Source organism: Arvicola amphibius, chromosome 1 (genome assembly GCF_903992535.2).
Source record: "Arvicola amphibius chromosome 1, mArvAmp1.2, whole genome shotgun sequence".
NCBI classification, from domain to species: Eukaryota; Metazoa; Chordata; class Mammalia; order Rodentia; family Cricetidae; genus Arvicola; species Arvicola amphibius.
Window position 1 is genome coordinate 130,872,302 of NC_052047.1, and position 15,282 is coordinate 130,887,583.

A 15,282-nucleotide genomic window follows, 5' to 3' on the forward strand; every position below is an offset into this window, starting at 1 on the left:
GAACTGTTACAAGCTAACTCCACGTAAAGAAAAGAAACTGAGTGCTAGGGGTATGGCTCAGTGGTAGAGTCTTTACCTAGCACACCCAAGGCCCTAGGTTCAATCCCAACACAGCCAAAATAGACAACCATAATAAACCAGTGATTACCCTAAACATGACAGAGGCCTTCCTATTTCCCCACTTAAAACAACACAACAGACACCAACTACCTTTCTATCTGAAGAGCAAACGAGAGAGCTAAAACTACCGAGGCAGAGGCTATGGTTTGAGAGGTGGAATACGTGCCTGCTCCTGGTTCAATCCCCAGCACCGGAAACACAAACCAAACACTGTCTCCAAGCTTAACGCATACATTGCCTTCAATGCTTTTACTATGCAGGTGCTTAATGTAATCCTTTTGTTCAAGACAGGCTTTTTCTGTGTAACTTAGTGTAACCCTAAAGACAGGAAAACAGCAACACAAAGAGCAGACTACACTTCTCTGGAGAGTCACTCTAAGGACAAGGATGACCTCCCCAAAACAAGCCACAAGATTTATGTTAGGTCTCAAACCCGAGATACATAGACAAGGTGCCTATTTAACATATCAACGCGGACCTGGTTGCCAGGCTCTCCCAGCATCTCCCAGTCCCCACCTGTTACAGAGTGTGGTTGTCACATCCTGCCACCCAAACTTCACAAGCTGCCCTTCCCTACACAATCCAACCATTTTGGGTCTCTTTCATCTATCCTTTGCCTTCCTTGCCTTTTGGTAAAGTGCCCCCCAACCCCCGCCTCCCAAGGCCCAGCTCAGTCTGGTCATGTCCTCTCTGGACTCTTCCCGATGTCCCTGCCTCTGGTTACACTCTTCCTTTTATCTACAATAAACTCTCTCCACCATACAAAGAACCAGTCATGTCCTTCCATTTGCTTTTCATTCAATATGCAAAATACTGTAGTATTTATAACCAAATTATGGGTTTCTCTGCACTATGAAGAGATGTGTGACCTTAGGATCATACTTAAGGAACAAAATATGACAGAAATATATCTAATAGTATTATATTTAAAACCACTTTATCCCTACAGCAGTCCAGGGTACTGGAACATTTCTCTGGATGGGCAAGGTGGTCAGCTAGTGATGCCAGCACTCCATGGGCTGAGGCTAGAAATCCTGTCTCAGAGAAATGGGAAGAGAATTTGAATAACAGTCATGGGAACTTAACCCTTTATGGCCCAAACCTTTAACTATGGAAGGACTTGTCCTAAAGCGTGTCTATGCCATTTGCACCTTCAGCCAGTGTGGAATCGGATCCTCACTTGACATTCTGGAGCCATTATTATTCTCAACACCAATTGTTGGGTTTAATATTTTGAACTTTAATTACTAGCATTAAGTGAAAGAACATACTTCTCCCCTTTTCTTAGAGGTAGGGTCTCCCCTTATAGGGTAGTCTCAAACTAGCAAATAGGTCTGTTTTCCAGGTGCCAGAATCACAGGTAAGCCACCTATTCCCTTTGAAAACCACCCTAGATTGCTACATAGGAATCTGCTTCTCTCCACCTGCACTGTAGCCAGACCAGCCGGCAAGCCAGGCACATTCTCCCATAGAGCACATCCCATGCCTATGTTTTAGTCTTTCCTGGGGCTGCACACCGCCTCCCCCTCTTCATCAGAGTCTGTGTTCTCTGACTACAGTACTTCTATCTGCGGCTTTATAGTTTCACCCTGGGAAACAACAGGGTTGGTTAGAATTCTAGGCAGAATGAACGGTTGCTGCGGGAGCATGAAGGCCCTAATACAGGAGACTTTCCACGGAGAGAGGTGGCATAGGACTGAGAGCCCAGCACTTAGAAGGCTGAGGCAAGAGAAATGACAGGAGTTCAACTAGCCTGGGCTATACGATGAGTCCCAGGCCAGTCTGCAGCTGTCTAGGAGACTAAAAGAATGTATTTCATGACATCGGTTACGGGCTGCTGAGGACTGTAGTTTCTTACTAACCCTTCGCTAACATGTCAGGGTGTGTGTGTAGGGATTGAACCCAGGGCCTTTGCACATCCTAACTATGGACTTTACAATGAAACACCCCTCTGCCTCCTCACTATATTTTAAAATGATGTGAGACAATCCCACAGCCCTTTAATTCCATGCAAGTCAAATGCTGCCGATCTATCAGTGGTTTCGAGTAAAGTCCGCCTCCGTCGTCCCTGAGCAAAACGAAAATAGGGATGAGAGTGGGAATCGGAAGGTCTAGTTAACAACAAGAGTAACGACGACAATGACAGCTAACATTTACTCCGCTTGCCTGCAGCACTCCCGGCTCGCGCTCTGGAGAAACGCTTGTAAACAGCTGAGTATCTCTCGCTAGCCCCCGCAGGGGCACGCGAGCGGGTCACAAAGCAGGCGCGTTCTAAAGTCAACAGGGCAGAAAAACGAGGCATTGCCACCTATCTCAAGGGGGGCATGTGGAAACAGGGGCACAGTGAACTTCTGCGCGATGGATCGAGCACCCCACACACACACCCCACACACACACACCGGAAATTTTGAAATATCCTGCGGGCTCCCCCAGGCAGAGTGGCTTCCCTCCGCCGCCGCTCTCGGGGCCCTCGGTGGGCAAGGGGACCTGTCCGCGCCTGCAGCACCCGGGCTAGGTAGGCCACCAGCCAGGAGCCAGGCCGTCAATCACAGCCAGTGCTCGCAGCTACGTCCCCGCCGCCCGCCAGCGGGAGCCGGGCAGCGGGCAGGTGGTGGCACCTGCGGTCGCGACCCGAGAGGGCTGTCCCCGGCTCGGCTGCCAGGCCCCGGTCCCCGCGATCACCTCGGCGGTGATCCCTCGGACCGTCGTCCCGGTGGCGGCCGCGCCACAGGCCCGGCCACGCCAACTCGCTCGCCGCGCGCCACTCACCGAAGAAGCCCTGCACGATGCCGAGCGGGTGGCTCAGCCAGTCTTCTCCACAGGGCATGGCGCTGAGAGCCGGGGCCAGCGCGGCCCGTGCGGCGCTTCTCCGTGGGCCGAGCGCGCTCGGAACCCGGCGGCTCCTCGGGGGCTCGTCCGCGCCCTCCCACGCGCGGGTCGTCGCGAGCCGCGGGCCTCTGGGAGACGCTGCCGCGGTGACGAGCGCCTCGGAGCTGCTGGCCCGCGACAGTAGCGGCGCGGTGGTCCCCACCTCCACTTCTCACAATGGCGGGAAATCGCGGCCACCGACCGCGCAGCCAGCGACCTGGGTGGAGTTCGGGAGGGAGGGGCGGCGGGAGCGTGCTGCGCAGTCCCGGAGGGGAGGGAGTGGGCGGGACGGGGCGGCCATTTTGGAAACGGGTAGAGACCGGGCAGTGGCGCGGCCGCCATCTTGGAGATGGGCACAGGGAAGAGCCTGGGCTGTGCAGAGTAGTCGCGGTGTGAGCGCGTTGATGGGAAACCCTACCAGGCTACCTCATTGGCTCAAAGTGTGCGTCCCTGCGGAAGGATCAAATGGCACAAGCTAACCCAGGCCTCAGAGTCATCTCTGAACAAAATTAAAGGGTGAAACTCTCTATTTGGTGTCCGATAACCTGATTTCTCTGTGACTTTTTTTTCCATCTGTTTCTGGCACTAGAATTCTATGGCACCCTGCCCAAAATCCTATGTAAGAACTTGTCCCCAGCTCAATGAGTTCTTCCTGAACGATTTAATTAAGGAGGCTTTTAAATCAAGGAGGCATTGCATGCAGGCTTTGTGGGTATCTCAGTATTGCAGAGGAACTGGTTCCTCATGGAGAAGCAAGCGCTCAGAACTCTCTTCTGGCCCAGTTTAGTTTCTGACCTGAAAACACGCAAGTGAGCGTCTACCTCCAACCTGGCAACTAGGGAGCTGTGGCACGATACCCACGCACATAGAGAGCGCAGGATACTCTTAGAGGGCCAACCCAGAAGGGCAACGCCTTTAGCCAGGGAATTTAGGAATTGTCCAAGTTTTCATAAAGAAACCATTTCCCCCACTGTATGGGATGTACCTCAGAAAACCCTGGTTTCATCATCTATATCTACTTGGCCAAAAAAAAAAAAAAAAAAAAAAAGGTTCTCTGAATGTCTGAATGGAATCTAGAAAGTAGATAGCTGAAGAATAAGAACGGCTCAGTGGTAGAGCACTTGCCTGGCATGCAAGAGGCCTGGGTTTAATCCCGTCCTTAACAAGAGGAGAGGTGACAACAGATAATCAGAGACAGCTAGACTGAACCCAGAGACCTCCATAGAGCTGTAGGGAAAGGAAACAAAACCTGCCGCTCTGCCTTTCTTGGTTTCCTGCTCTTAACAGCACACAGGTTGATGAAGGAAAGCTGACAGGCATTGTCTCTAAATTCCAGCACTTGGGAGATGCAGGCAAGGAAGATCAGGTGTTCACAGTCAGCCTTGGCTACTTACCCAGTTTGAGGCCAGCCTGAGGTACATATGACCCTGTCTCATAAAAAAAAAGTTTGCCTGGCGGTGGTGACACGCCTTTAATGCCAGCACACAGGAGGCAGAGGCAGGCAGATCTCTGTGAGTTCGAGGCCAGCCTGGTCTACAAGAGCTAGCTCCAGGACAGGCTCCAAAGCTACAGAGAAACCCTGTCCCGGAAAAAAAAATTAAAAAAAGTTTATGAACATGTATACCACAAGTTTATGAACAACCAAGGAAGAGTAACTTAAGGTGGTTCATAATTTGGGGCTATCTAGCAGTCATCCACAAAGAACAATACATTTGTAGAGAACCAACAGAAGAAAGTGGTTTTCAGTCCTCAAAGGCAACAAATCAAAATATGAAAGACTTATTATAGTTTAGCAGTGTGTGGAATCTTTCCACTTCTGGGTTGATAAAGATCTAAAGTTCTCCCTAGTAATTAGCTTCTGTATTAACTGATAGAAAGGGGAGGGAGGATACCTTGGAAACCCATGTCCTGTTTTTATACAAACAGTGGGAGGGCAGGGGTGTTTCTTATATATGATTCTGCTCAAGCTAATCCTTATGCCAAAATATCATGATTTGGAGCGCTTCCTGGCTTGCTTCAGGACAAAAGAGGTAATTTGGACTTGGCATCTCAATATGACTTTACTTCTGGTATTGTGAGTTGGGAAACAAGGCTAGGACAATGTGGTCCCCATAGGCTCATAAGTTTGAATACTTGGAGCCGGGCGGTGGTGGCGCACGCCTTTAATCCCAGCACTCGGGAGGCAGAGGCAGGCGGATCTCTGTGAGTTCGAGGCCAGCCTGGTCTACAAGAGCTAGTTCCAGGACAGGCTCTAAAAAAGCTGCAGAGAAACCCCGTCTCGAAAAACCAAAAAAAAAAAAAAAAAAGTTTGAATACTTGGTCTCTAGTTGGTGGAACTGTTTAGAAAGGGTTAAGAGGTGTGGTCTTGTTGTAGGAGATGTGTCATGGGGGCAGAGTTTGGAATGTTGTGGAAAATTGGTTTGGTTTTGTTTTTCGAGATAGGGTTTCTCTGTAGCTTTGGAGCCTGTCCTGGAACTAGCTCTTGTAGACCAGGCTGGCCTTGAACTCACAGAGATCCACCTGCCCCTGCCTCCCGTGTGCTGGGATTAAAAGAGTGCACTACCACTGCCCGGCATGGAATATTACTTTAACTATGTAAAGATGTGTTATATTTGTTTATGCTGCTTTTGTTCAATGCCCGCCTGTGACACCTGATTGGTCTAATAAAAAGCTGAATGGACAATAACTAGGCAGTGGAGGGATAGGCAGGGCTGATGGCAGAGAGAATAAGTAGGAGGAGGAATCAGGCTAGAGGGAGAGAAGAGAGAACGAGGGAGAGCGTGAGACTCCTGGAACCTGCCAGCCAGACACTGAGTAGGACATACCACATGAAGAATGGTAAAAAACCCTGAGGCAAAACATAGATGAAGAGAAACAGGTTAGTTTAAGTTTTAATAGCTAGTGGGACAAGCATAGGATAAGGCCAAGCATTCATAACTATTATTAAGTCTCCATGTCATGATTTGGGAGCTTCAGAAGTTTCCCACCATTCCCAGCGTGCTCCCTCTGCCTTCTGCTTTCGGATCCTGACGTGAGATCTCAGCTGGTCCTATCGCCATGATTCTGCTCTGCCATCATGGACTCTGACCCTCTGAAGCCATAAGCCCAATGAAAAGCGTTCTTTCATAAATTGTCTTGGTCACGGCGTTTTATCACAACAATAGAAAAATAACTAAGACAGATGATATCACCACCTCATTCATTCATTCATTAATTCATCCAGTAGAGAGAGTAGTCACATTCCTGGAACTGAATGAGGAAATTTCGTATTTTAGCTTTGTGTCTCACAATATAAAAATTAAAACTATGTTCTAAGATATCTGGCTACAGAGATTTTTATTTACTTATTTATATCATTGTAGCCCAGCTTTCCTTGAAACTCTCTATGTAGCCCAGGCTGAACTACATCTTCAGTCCCTGTCGGTGGACACGTTTTTGTTGCAGGGAGGGGGGAGTTTCAAGACAAGGTTTCTCTGTGTAACCCTGGCTGTCCTGCAACTCTGCTTGTGTCTCTGCCTCCTGAGTACTGGGGTTAAAGGTGTGAGCCACCACCTCATCAATGAACTATTAATCTGATGGTATTACTGGGAGGAGTGGAGTCCACGAAGGGGAACCGGATGGAAGACCACTGCAGACATGACGTTGAAGGGTACATCTTGTTCTGAGCCCTTTTTGGTCTTTTTTTTCCTCTCCTTAATTATTATTTAGCTTTTCTTTCTTTCTTTTGTGGTCTAACTTTTTTTTTTAAAGATCATATGGTGAGAGCCGGGCGGTGGTGGCACATGCCTTTAATCCCAGCACTTGGGAGGCAGAGGCAGACAGACCTCTGTGAGTTCAAGGCCAGCCTGGTCTACAAGAGCTTGTTCCAGGACAGTTAGGACTGTTTCACAGAGAAACCCTGCCTTGAAAAACAAACAAACAAAAATCTCAAAGTGATAGTTTTGGAATTTGGGTTTTTCTGAGGTGGGCACATATAAGGCAAGCTGTCCACAAAGTTGTCCCTTCACTTATAAAGAGACCGAGGAACTAATTTTTAGGTTTTGGTTTTAGTTTTTCTTTCTCAGGGGAGCTTTTTTTTTTTTTTTATTCACTTCAGGGTGAGTAAGTTCTATGCTAATGGTCTGATGGAGAGAGATACATGTTCTCTTCTCATGGAATGTTTATACCTCTGTCTCCTGATGATGTCAGTGCTGCAGGAAGCACACTTAAGGAAAGTCTGCAGGTTATTGTTATTATGTGTTTAGTTGATTGATTTGCCAGACTGTAAATCCCCCCAAAAGGAAGGATCTCAAGTCTGTTTCCTACATTACTCTCTGGTGTACAGTACAAGGACAGGAGAATCTTCTTGACCAGCTTCTAGTCTAGCATGGCTTCTAGCAGCTTGAGGCCATGTTACCTGTGATTCACCCAAAGGCATTCTCAATACTGCTCTCCCCATTTCCAGCCCCCGTTAAAATGCTTGTCTAAAGAAGCTCAAAACTCTCAGAATTTACTGGTTTTTTGTTTTGTTTTGTTTTGTTTTTTGAGACAGGTTTTCTCTGTAGCTTTAAAGCCTGTCCTGGAACTAGCTTTTGTAAACCAGGCTGGCCTCGAGCTCACGAAGATCCACCTGCCTCTGCCTCCCAAGTGCTGTGATTAAAGGTGTGCGCCACCACTGCCCTGCTGGAATTTACTGTTTTTCTTCCAGCCAAAACCTGCTAATAGGCAGAATGTTTTTAATTATAAATCTCTTCTCTGCCCTTTTGAAAGGCAACTTGCCTACCGTTTGGAACTGCCTTACTAAAGACACTTTGTTTTTCGAGATAGAGACAAGAGTTTGCCACACTTTGTGGACCAGGCTGGCCTCGACTCAGAGATCCACCTGCCGCTGCCTCCTGAGTGCTGGGATAAAAGGCGTGAGTGCACCGTGTGGCTCCAAAGACACTTTTTAATGCATATATTCAAGGAGATAGTAGCCTGGAGTGGTGGCACACACTGTTGAAGCACTTGGACAAGGCAATCGGATCTCTGAGAATTCCAGGCGACATAATGAGACCCTGTCTCAAAACAAAACAAAAACAAAAAACAAAACAAAAGAAATCCCAAGGAGATAGTAATTCTTACTGCCATTTCCTACTACTGCCGGCCATAAAGATTTGAGAATTGCTGCGTGGGGTAGTATTAATCTCAGGACTGAAAGAGCTGAGGAGCTGGGGTGGTAGGAGGATGAAGGCCAGTCTGGGCCACCTAGCGAGATTCGGCCTCGCAAGCAAGCAAATAAACCCAAGCCACAAAACAGCCCATGAGAAACTCATGCAGCCCAGCGCAACCGAGCTTGGATTCAGAACCCACGGCCACTCCCCTCGCTGTGGTTCCAGCGTCTGGCCTAGTCCCGACAGGCCGAGGGTGTCACGTGAGCGGCTTGGTCCTGAAGCCGATTCCACCTTTTTGCTTTCGGGCGGAGTCAGCTTCCGGAAGAAGACGGGTCCCTGAGTGGCTCCTCAGCCTGCGGCCTCCGTGCGCAGATTCGGAAGTGCGGTGGCACTCTGGCTGACCGGCTTCCGGCCTGTGCTGCAGCACCGGGCTAGTAGAGCCACGTAACGGCCGGGGGTCTGCAGCCATGGCGGATAGGAAGACTAACGGTGGCGGAGCGTCCGCCTCGTCGAGCACCAACTTACTCTTCTCCTCCTCGGCCACGGAGTTCAGCTTCAACGTGCCCTTCATCCCCGTCACGCAGGCCGCCGCCTCCCCGGCTTCCCTGCTCTTGCCCGGAGGTAGTGAGCCGAGGGCGCTTGGGGGCCAGTGTATGCTCCGAGGAGGGTGGGACAGGAGCGACACCTTCTTGGGCCGCTTTTCAGGGCCAATAGTGAGCAGCTTCCAGAGGGCCAGGGACCGTGCGCTCCTGGAGGAGGGGCCCAGGTGATGAGGCTTGCTCTTGGGTCAAGGAACCCCTGCCACTGCACAAGTTTTTGTTGTACCCCCAGTGGTGTGCTGAGTGCTGGCAGGGAATGCAGCTAAATTAGACAGTTTCCCTGTGCTAGAATACAGCAAGCTAGCCTCTTACTGGGAAACCCCAGTGATAGGGCAGGCCATCACCTAGGAGACAGTACGCTGTCTTCAGAGGGGGACAGTGCCCCGCTGGTAGAGTACTGTAAAGTCTCTGCTAGAAGACGACTCAGGAGGATACCTCCTAGGATAGACAGTGCGTCCTGCTAGGACGGGAATGTAATGAAGTGTAGGTCCGGAATGCATTTCTCGTTTTTCCAGGTATCACTTTCTCTGAGCTCTTCCTTCTCTTAGGCGTCCAGACCGGCTCTCACCTCCTTTTGGTTAGGCTCTGTGTATGTCTGGGCAGTCTGATGTTCGGACTGTGTTCCGGCCCTGCCCCTAACTTGCTGTGGTGGTCTCAGGCATGACATTTTACCCGTCTGCTTAAGTTTCATGTTTTCAGCACCCCCCCCTCCAACCTCACTTTTGAAACAGGGTCTCTACTTTGTCCCGGCTGTCCTGGAACTCACTTTGTAAAGGAGGCTGGCCTCAAACTCAGAGAGATCCACCTGCCTCTACCTCTGAATGCTGGGATTAAAGGCGTGTACCACCATGCCCAGTCTCGTTTTTTTTTTCTTTTTTTGTAGAACTCTAAATGTGGTGCTTCGCACAGTGTTGTGTAAATATTTGTGAACTGAGTACCTCTGCCTCCCCATTTGGACTGTGAACTTCTTGCCTCTTTTATTTGCAGGGTCTTCTTTAGTGCCTAGCACATAGGTCCTTATCAAGTCTGACCTTTCCCCACTAAATGATTCCTGTTTGGAAGACTAAGGGAAGGTTCCTGGGGAAGGGAAGAAAGGCAAACTGAAAGTACCTGCTTGTGGAGGCTCCCCTTTCTGTCCTGATTCTCGGTGCTTGTAGCGGTGTGACGTGTGCACACCTGTTTACCCTACCGGACATCAAACACTGTCGCCCACTGCCTAGAGAACAGGATCCATAATATCCGGTGGCGATTTGTTGAGTGAGTGGGGGGACGGTTACCAAGAGTGCGTCTGCCTGGGTTAAGCAGTGTTGGGGAGGTTACCAAGAGTGTGTCTGTCTCAATCACACACTGTTAGGGACTACCAAGAGTGCCGAGTGCATCCGTCTTGGTTAAGCAGTGTTGGGGACGGATACCAAGAGTGTGTCTGTCCGGGTTAAGCAGTGTTGAAAGGTTAGGTGTTGCTTCCTTTGGGAAAGAACTGTGGTGGCCGGATCAGAGTGCTGTGGAAGGATCCAGAAATGAAGAAGGCTGTGCCTTGGGGTTTTCGGATTTTCTGTCTCTCGAGTGTTGTTTGATGCCCACCCATCTTCCTTGCTGTGTAGTAATCGATTTGTGTGATGTCAGTGCTTGAACTATCAGTTTATTGTTAAAAAAATCCTATGCGTGTTTATGTTTTGCCTGCATATGTGTCTATGTGAGGGTGTCAGGCTCCCTGGAACTGGGGTGCAAGATAGTCGTGAGCCATGATGTGGGTGTTGGGAACTGAACCCAGGTCCTTCTTGGAATAGCAGCCAGTGCCCCTAACCACTGAGCAATCTCTCCAGCCCAACATTTCTACTTTCAAGTTTAAGATAAATATGCCTACGTTTAGATTTGCTCGTTTATTAATTGACGTGGTGTCCTTGTAGCCCAGGGTAGCTTGTGGTAGCCTGCTTGTCCCAGCCTCTCATGTGCTGTGAGTACTGGTATGAGCCAACTTTATGCTTTCTTTAAATTCTTGGAGGCTTCTTTTTGAAAATGTGTACTTGTGTATGTGTGTGTGTGTACATGTTGTGTCTATGTGTGTATGTACATGCACATGAGTACAGTTGCCCTCAGAGGCCACATGACCCTTGTCACTGAACCATCTCTCCAATCCCATCTTGAAAGCCGTTGCTTCTTAGATACAAACTTTTTTTTTTTTTTTTTTTGGTGAGAGCACATAGATAGCTTTTAGAACTGCCATTCCACAAGTACATTTTTCTGTTTTGCTTTTTGAGACAGGATCTCTTTGTTCTGTATCTCTGGCTGTCCTGGAACTCCCTGTGCAAACCGGGCTGACCTTGAACTCACATCCCTGTTTTTTCTGCCTCCCAAGTGCACAACAAGTGCTTCCTACACTTAAAAGATTTCATGATTAGAGATCTCTTCAAAGCTTTTCTGGAGACAAAGGAGATCCCAGCTCCTCTGAAGCAACAGTAAATCCTCGCAGTGGAAGAGACACACAGGTGGCAGTGTTATACATCCAGCAGATAGGAACTGAGCAACCTCTCTCTGTCAGACCCTGTTGCGGAGGTCAGAGCAGCACAGAACAGACCAGTGTGTCTGTGCACACCAACACCTGCCTCCATGATCTGTTGTAGCACAGTTTACCCAGCTGGAGATGGGATGGACAGGCTGTGCCCACCACTGTGAGTCTCAGCTGCTGGAGTGGAGGGATGATGTCCCTTAAGGCCTCAGAGTCTCATAGAACGTGATCTGAGCAGAGCTTGAAGGATCCGTAAGAATGAGGGAGTCTGAAGGTGGGAGAAAAATCTGCAGGCTTGGCAGGAGTTGGCAGTGATAAGGGCCAGTACGGACCCTCCCCTCTCCCGGTACTGTTCTTGCACTCTCCACGCCCCGCCCCTTCGTGTAGATAGCTGACTAGAGTGTGCAGGGTGTGGCCCAGTGGGCTGTGGGGCTCATAGTATGCTAAAAGGTTTGTACTTCATTGATCTGTGGGGAGCCTTTGAAGGGTTTGCTTGAGGGTCTCACTATGTCGCTCTCACTGGTCTAGAGCATAAAAAGTTGCTCTCTTGACCAAGTTGGCCTCAATGCCACCGAGATCCTCCTGCTTCTTACCTCCTGAATGCTGAGATTAAAGGCAGGTACCAACACACCTGATCTCCTTTGAAGGATTTTTAACAAAACAATGAAATTAGAAGTGTGTTTTAGAAAGGCTTGGGTTTTTTAAGATTGCACTGGAATAGGGTTGACCATCATAGATGTGGTCAGTTTTTATCTCCTGTATGTCAGGCAGGAGTAGATGGCACCCTAGCCCAAGTGAGCCGCATTGAGGGATAAGGGACAGATAGACGTATTTTATTTAATCATGATGAGCAGTCACAAGACGTATTTTATTTAATCATGATGAACAGTCACAGAACCTCGCCCCTCCAGGCAAGCAGTCTACCATTGAGGTGCATTTGTGGTAGAGGTGTTTATATTCGAAAGTTACAGAGGTCTCCTGACTCATTGGAGATGAAATTATCAGTTCTGTGTCGGTGTCAAGGTCCAGGCTCTGCAGCAGGCATGGAGTGGGTGCTGCGTTCATGGCTCTTTAATGAACTTCTGAAGGACCACACCGGTCTGATGGATGTGAGGTTTCCCATAAAAATCTGGGCAGTTGTTGGTGAACTTCTGTTTGAGACGGGAATATTAAAGATAATAAATTCATTGTGAGGCTCACTAAGTTTGACCGCTTGGCTGTGAGAATTGTGGACCAGAGGAGGACAGTCTGAATTTGAGATGGGATGGCAGAGTCACAAGTATAGACTCCTCACTAAAGCTATGGGTCTAGATCCATTTGTGTCTGTGTAAAATTAGAAAGTGCTCCTAGGGGGATGGGGGAAGTTAGAGGTATGCTGAGCCTTTTTTTCTCCCCCCTCTTTATTTTATTTTATTTTTATTTTTAGATTGGCTTCATGTTAGGGTTGGTTCTGTTGCTGTAAAGAGACACCTTGTGTATGGTTTAGATAAAACAGTTTGGCTCCCCGAGGGGCAGCCGGGTCCCATGAGGAGCCATGGCGGTGAGAGACAGAGAAGGATAAGCATGCCACCCAGAGAGAGGTTTGGATATAGTTTATTTCGTAAAAGGGAAGGGGGAGGGGGGGAGGGAGGAAGGGAGGGAGAGAGAGGAGGGGAGGGGAGGAGAGGCCGCAGCCACCTCTTCTGAAGAGAGATAGGCAGAGAGAGAGAGAGAGAGAGAGAGAGAGAGAGAGAAAGAAAGAAAGAGAGAGCATGAACAGGCTGAAAGAGGAAGGAAGACCTGCTTGGTGGCCACAGAAGGGAGGAGTAGGTGGGGCTTGTCTCTTTTTATTTATTTATTTATTTATTTATTTATTTATTTATTTATTATGTATACAATATTCTGTCTGTATGCCTGCAGGCCAGAAGAGGGCACCAGACCTCTTTACAGATGGTTGTGAGCCACCATGTGGTTGCTGGGAACTGAACTCAGGACCTTTGGAAGAGCAGGCAATGCTCTTAACCTCTGAGCCATCTCTCCAGCCCGGGGCTTGTCTCTTAAAGGGACAGGACAGACCATTACTCCATGACTATGGCAACTCAATAATTTATTTAACTTTATTTTATATGCAGTGGTGTGAAGGTATCAGATCTCCTGGAAATGGAGTTACAAACAGTTGTGAGCTGCCATGTGGGTGCTGGGAATTGGACCTGGGTCCTTGGGAAGAACAACCAGTGCTCTTAACCACTGAGCCATTTCTCCAGCTCCCCACCTCTTAAAGAGCAAACATTTAACTGGGTGGTTTGCTTACAGTTTGAGAAGTTCAGTATCATGGTGGGGAGCATGGCGGCATTGCAGCAGAGGGTGCTGGAGCTAGAGTGCTGCATCTGCGGGCCACAGGAAGTCAGTTGACACACTAGGTGTTATCCTGAGTGCGGGGAAAACTCAAAGGCCACACCCATTCCAACAAAACTATACCTCCTAATAGTGCCACTTCCTGTGAGATCATGGGGGCCAGTTACATTCAAACTGTCCCACTTCATGTTGCCAAATATGTTTAGACTCAAGTGTTTTGTTTGCCTCAGTCTCTGAGAAGCTGGGGCTGTAGGCATGTCTTTTGAGCAGTGTTTCTATCATAGGTCAGAAAGACAACCACGGACTCTATTCTCTGATTGTACAGAGTTGTGTTTTGGGCAATTATGAACAAACCTGTGGAGTGGAGTCTCTTCACTACATTGGTGTGTGAAGTATAATTGGAACAGCCTGGAAGCTGAAGGCAGAATCACCATGAGGTCACAGAGAGCCCAGAGCTTTGGCAGTTTTCCAAGGGCAGGGACCATAACGTGCCTGTGTACTGGGGTGACTACACATCTGATGGACTGTAGCCCTCCAGCAGCTGCAGATAAAGGTGACCAAAGCAAGGGAAGGAAGGAGAAAACTGAAAACTGTTTATTGATGTGGAACAAGGAAGAGTAGGGTGAAGGTCTTGAGGTGAGTTAATAGGAAGATGATTCTTTGTGAATTACTTGACAATAAACTAGAAAAAAAAAGGATTTTTTCTGAATTACTTGTTTTTTCCTTTTTTTTTTTTGATACGATGTTTCTTTGTGTAGCCCTGGCTATGCTGGAACTCACTGTGTAGACCAGACTGGCCTCGAACTCACAGAGATCTGCCTCCTGGGTGCTGGGACTAAAGGTGTGTGCTCCTACACCCAGCATGAATTACTTGATAGCAGAGGTGTTGTTTAAATTGAAAATACGATGAAGATGAAGTTGTTCAGAGAGAAGTCAGGAGACCTTCCCTTAGAAAAATGATTTTCTAGTGACTTGCTGTTTTGTTAATTCTTTCATTCATTTATTTATTGTGTATGTTTTATGTGGAGGATCAGAGAATAATTTGTGGGAGTTGGTTCTGGGGCAGCCAACTTTACCTGCTGAGCCATCTTACCAGGCTGTGACTTGGTGTTCTGTAATGTCTGAACACCTAGTTTTGATTACTACTTACATTTTAGGGACTGCAGTTAATGGGTTACCTACCTTGCCTTGGGAACACAAAGAGCACGTGCTGTAGGCAGAGTTTTTCATTGGGACCACCAGCTCCCAAATAACAACATGGAGACTCCTTATTAATTATGAAAACTTGGCTGATAGCTTAGTTTTGTTTCTAGCTAGCTTTTATAATTTAAATGAACCCATTTCTATTACTCTATGTGCTGCCCCAGGCTCATGCTGCTCTTCAGACTCTGCCTTTCTTCTCCCCAGCAGTCTCTCTTCCCTGAAAATCCCACCTAGCTGCTGACTATTTAGCTTTTTTGTTATGCCAATCACAGTGACATATTCACACAGTGTAAAGGAATACTCCACATTTTTCCTTTTTATCTAAATAAGAAAGAAAGGTTTTAATGTAATAAAACTATAGAAAATAAGAACAATTTTCAGGTAAGAATTACATTTACAATGTCCAGTCCATTTGTATTTGGCATGTGTGGAGAAAATACTCCATTATTTATCTTTGTGAATTTAAAGTTTTATACCTAATTTACTTTTTATCATAACTAAGGAAAACATTAAGTCTTTT

General features: G+C 47.8%; 2 protein-coding genes across 4 annotated transcripts in view; one reads left to right on the plus strand and one right to left on the minus strand.

Moving 5' to 3' along the window:
• The window catches only part of LOC119822025 (minichromosome maintenance complex binding protein), a 50,550-nt gene extending 47,337 nt beyond the window's left edge, over positions 1–3,213 (minus strand). For both annotated transcript variants that reach the window (XM_038341115.1, XM_038341106.1), the window contains exon 1: positions 2,890–3,213. In XM_038341115.1, the coding sequence (XP_038197043.1) occupies positions 2,890–2,947 (58 nt within the window). In that variant the 5' untranslated portion in view covers positions 2,948–3,213. The remainder of the gene's footprint in view (positions 1–2,889) is intronic.
• A 5,266-nt stretch (positions 3,214–8,479) lies between these two features.
• The window catches only part of LOC119812347 (SEC23 interacting protein), a 45,327-nt gene continuing 38,524 nt past the window's right edge, over positions 8,480–15,282 (plus strand). Inside the window, exon 1 of one of the 2 annotated variants that reach the window (XM_038326956.1) lies at positions 8,480–8,741. In XM_038326956.1, coding sequence (XP_038182884.1) covers positions 8,588–8,741 — 154 coding nt within the window. In that variant the 5' untranslated portion in view covers positions 8,480–8,587. The remainder of the gene's footprint in view (positions 8,742–15,282) is intronic. The other variant, XM_038326947.1, reaches the window with a different exon arrangement.